The following is a 1,059-nucleotide window of genomic DNA, read 5'->3' on the forward strand; positions in this document are numbered from 1 at the left end:
GTTTTTTTAATATTTTCTTCTTTGAAGCATATAACTTTAAAAATATCTATATCATGCACCACTTGATATAGATTGTAAATTTTGTAGAATAAATAAAGTTTCAATTTAAACAAAAAAAAAGTTGTTTGTTGCAAGTTTAAATGATCGATAAGTTATTGATGTCGAAAAACACTTTGAAATGGAATACGAAAATACAAATAGTTTGTTAGGAATGGCGGAAATATGGCTTAACTAAACTGTTACCACATGTTTTCGAAACCCTTTAAAAATTCAACATTATTTTCTAGGTACATAATATGCATAGTATTCATTGGCTCAACCAATTTTAGGCTTTTTCCCTTTATCATTTGGTGGACTGCTTGCTTGCGAATCGTCTACACTGTCTCCCGATAATTGGCTAAAATCAAGCCTTCTTTTCGTGGGATTTCCTAGCATCAACGATTGCCTAAACAAACCATCGTTTGAGTCAGCTAAGTCTAGCTGTACATCNGAATAACCAATCACTATTATCATGGTCAAATAACTGGTATATTCTACATAAGTGACAAGGAATTAAAAAATACCAATCATTAAGGACTTTTGTAACGTGGCCAACAGGATCAACTTCAATTGATGTGTTATATAGTGTACTCAGTGACAACCCTAATTAAACACAAATGTCAAGTATGTAATATAAAAAGTAGAAATTATTTAATGCACTCGTTGGAAGAACATAACAATATTACCTTGGAATGCATTAACGTTCAATCCTTCAGCAAGTATAATGGGGAATTTCCCTTGCCGAAGTTGTAATTCAAGTTGAACCCCTTGGTTTACAGCAAACGTTCCCCAAAGTGTTAGCATAATAGGCTTCAATCTATAAGTGAAATTCGAAACATAATATATAAACAAAATGATAACATATAACAAAGTAAATAATTGTTATATAAGTAAGGCAAGAAACGGGTTAAGATTTATACTCTTCGTTCATGACAACAAAATCATGAACATTTTGTTCGCCATTTTTGGTCACCATAATTTGGCGTGGTAACTTGTATATAACAATCGCCATAATGCCTA

General features: G+C 31.8%; 1 protein-coding gene across 1 annotated transcript; it reads right to left on the minus strand.

Moving 5' to 3' along the window:
* Positions 1–315: 315 nt before the first annotated feature.
* LOC116024463 lies at positions 316–1,059 on the minus strand. Its single transcript, XM_031265357.1, has 4 exons — positions 960–1,059; positions 726–856; positions 578–642; positions 316–480 (listed from the first exon to the last, which is right to left on the minus strand). Exons 1-4 carry the CDS (start codon positions 1,049–1,051, stop codon positions 316–318), a joined length of 453 nt encoding a protein of 150 aa, XP_031121217.1. The 5' UTR covers positions 1,052–1,059.

Source organism: Ipomoea triloba, chromosome 7, assembly GCF_003576645.1.
Source record: "Ipomoea triloba cultivar NCNSP0323 chromosome 7, ASM357664v1".
NCBI lineage: Eukaryota > Viridiplantae > Streptophyta > Magnoliopsida > Solanales > Convolvulaceae > Ipomoea > Ipomoea triloba.

Bases quoted from the DNA above. Each gene is read 5' to 3' on its own strand.
- LOC116024463 (XM_031265357.1), bottom strand. From the start codon at position 1,051: ATGGCGATTGTTATATACAAGTTACCACGCCAAATTATGGTGACCAAA. The intron at 857-959 runs GTATAAATCTTA...TTTCACTTATAG, and splicing joins TTTGTTGTCATGAACGAAGA to ATTGAAGCCTATTATGCTAA. The intron at 643-725 runs GTAATATTGTTA...GTGTTTAATTAG, and splicing joins GAACGTTAATGCATTCCAAG to GGTTGTCACTGAGTACACTA.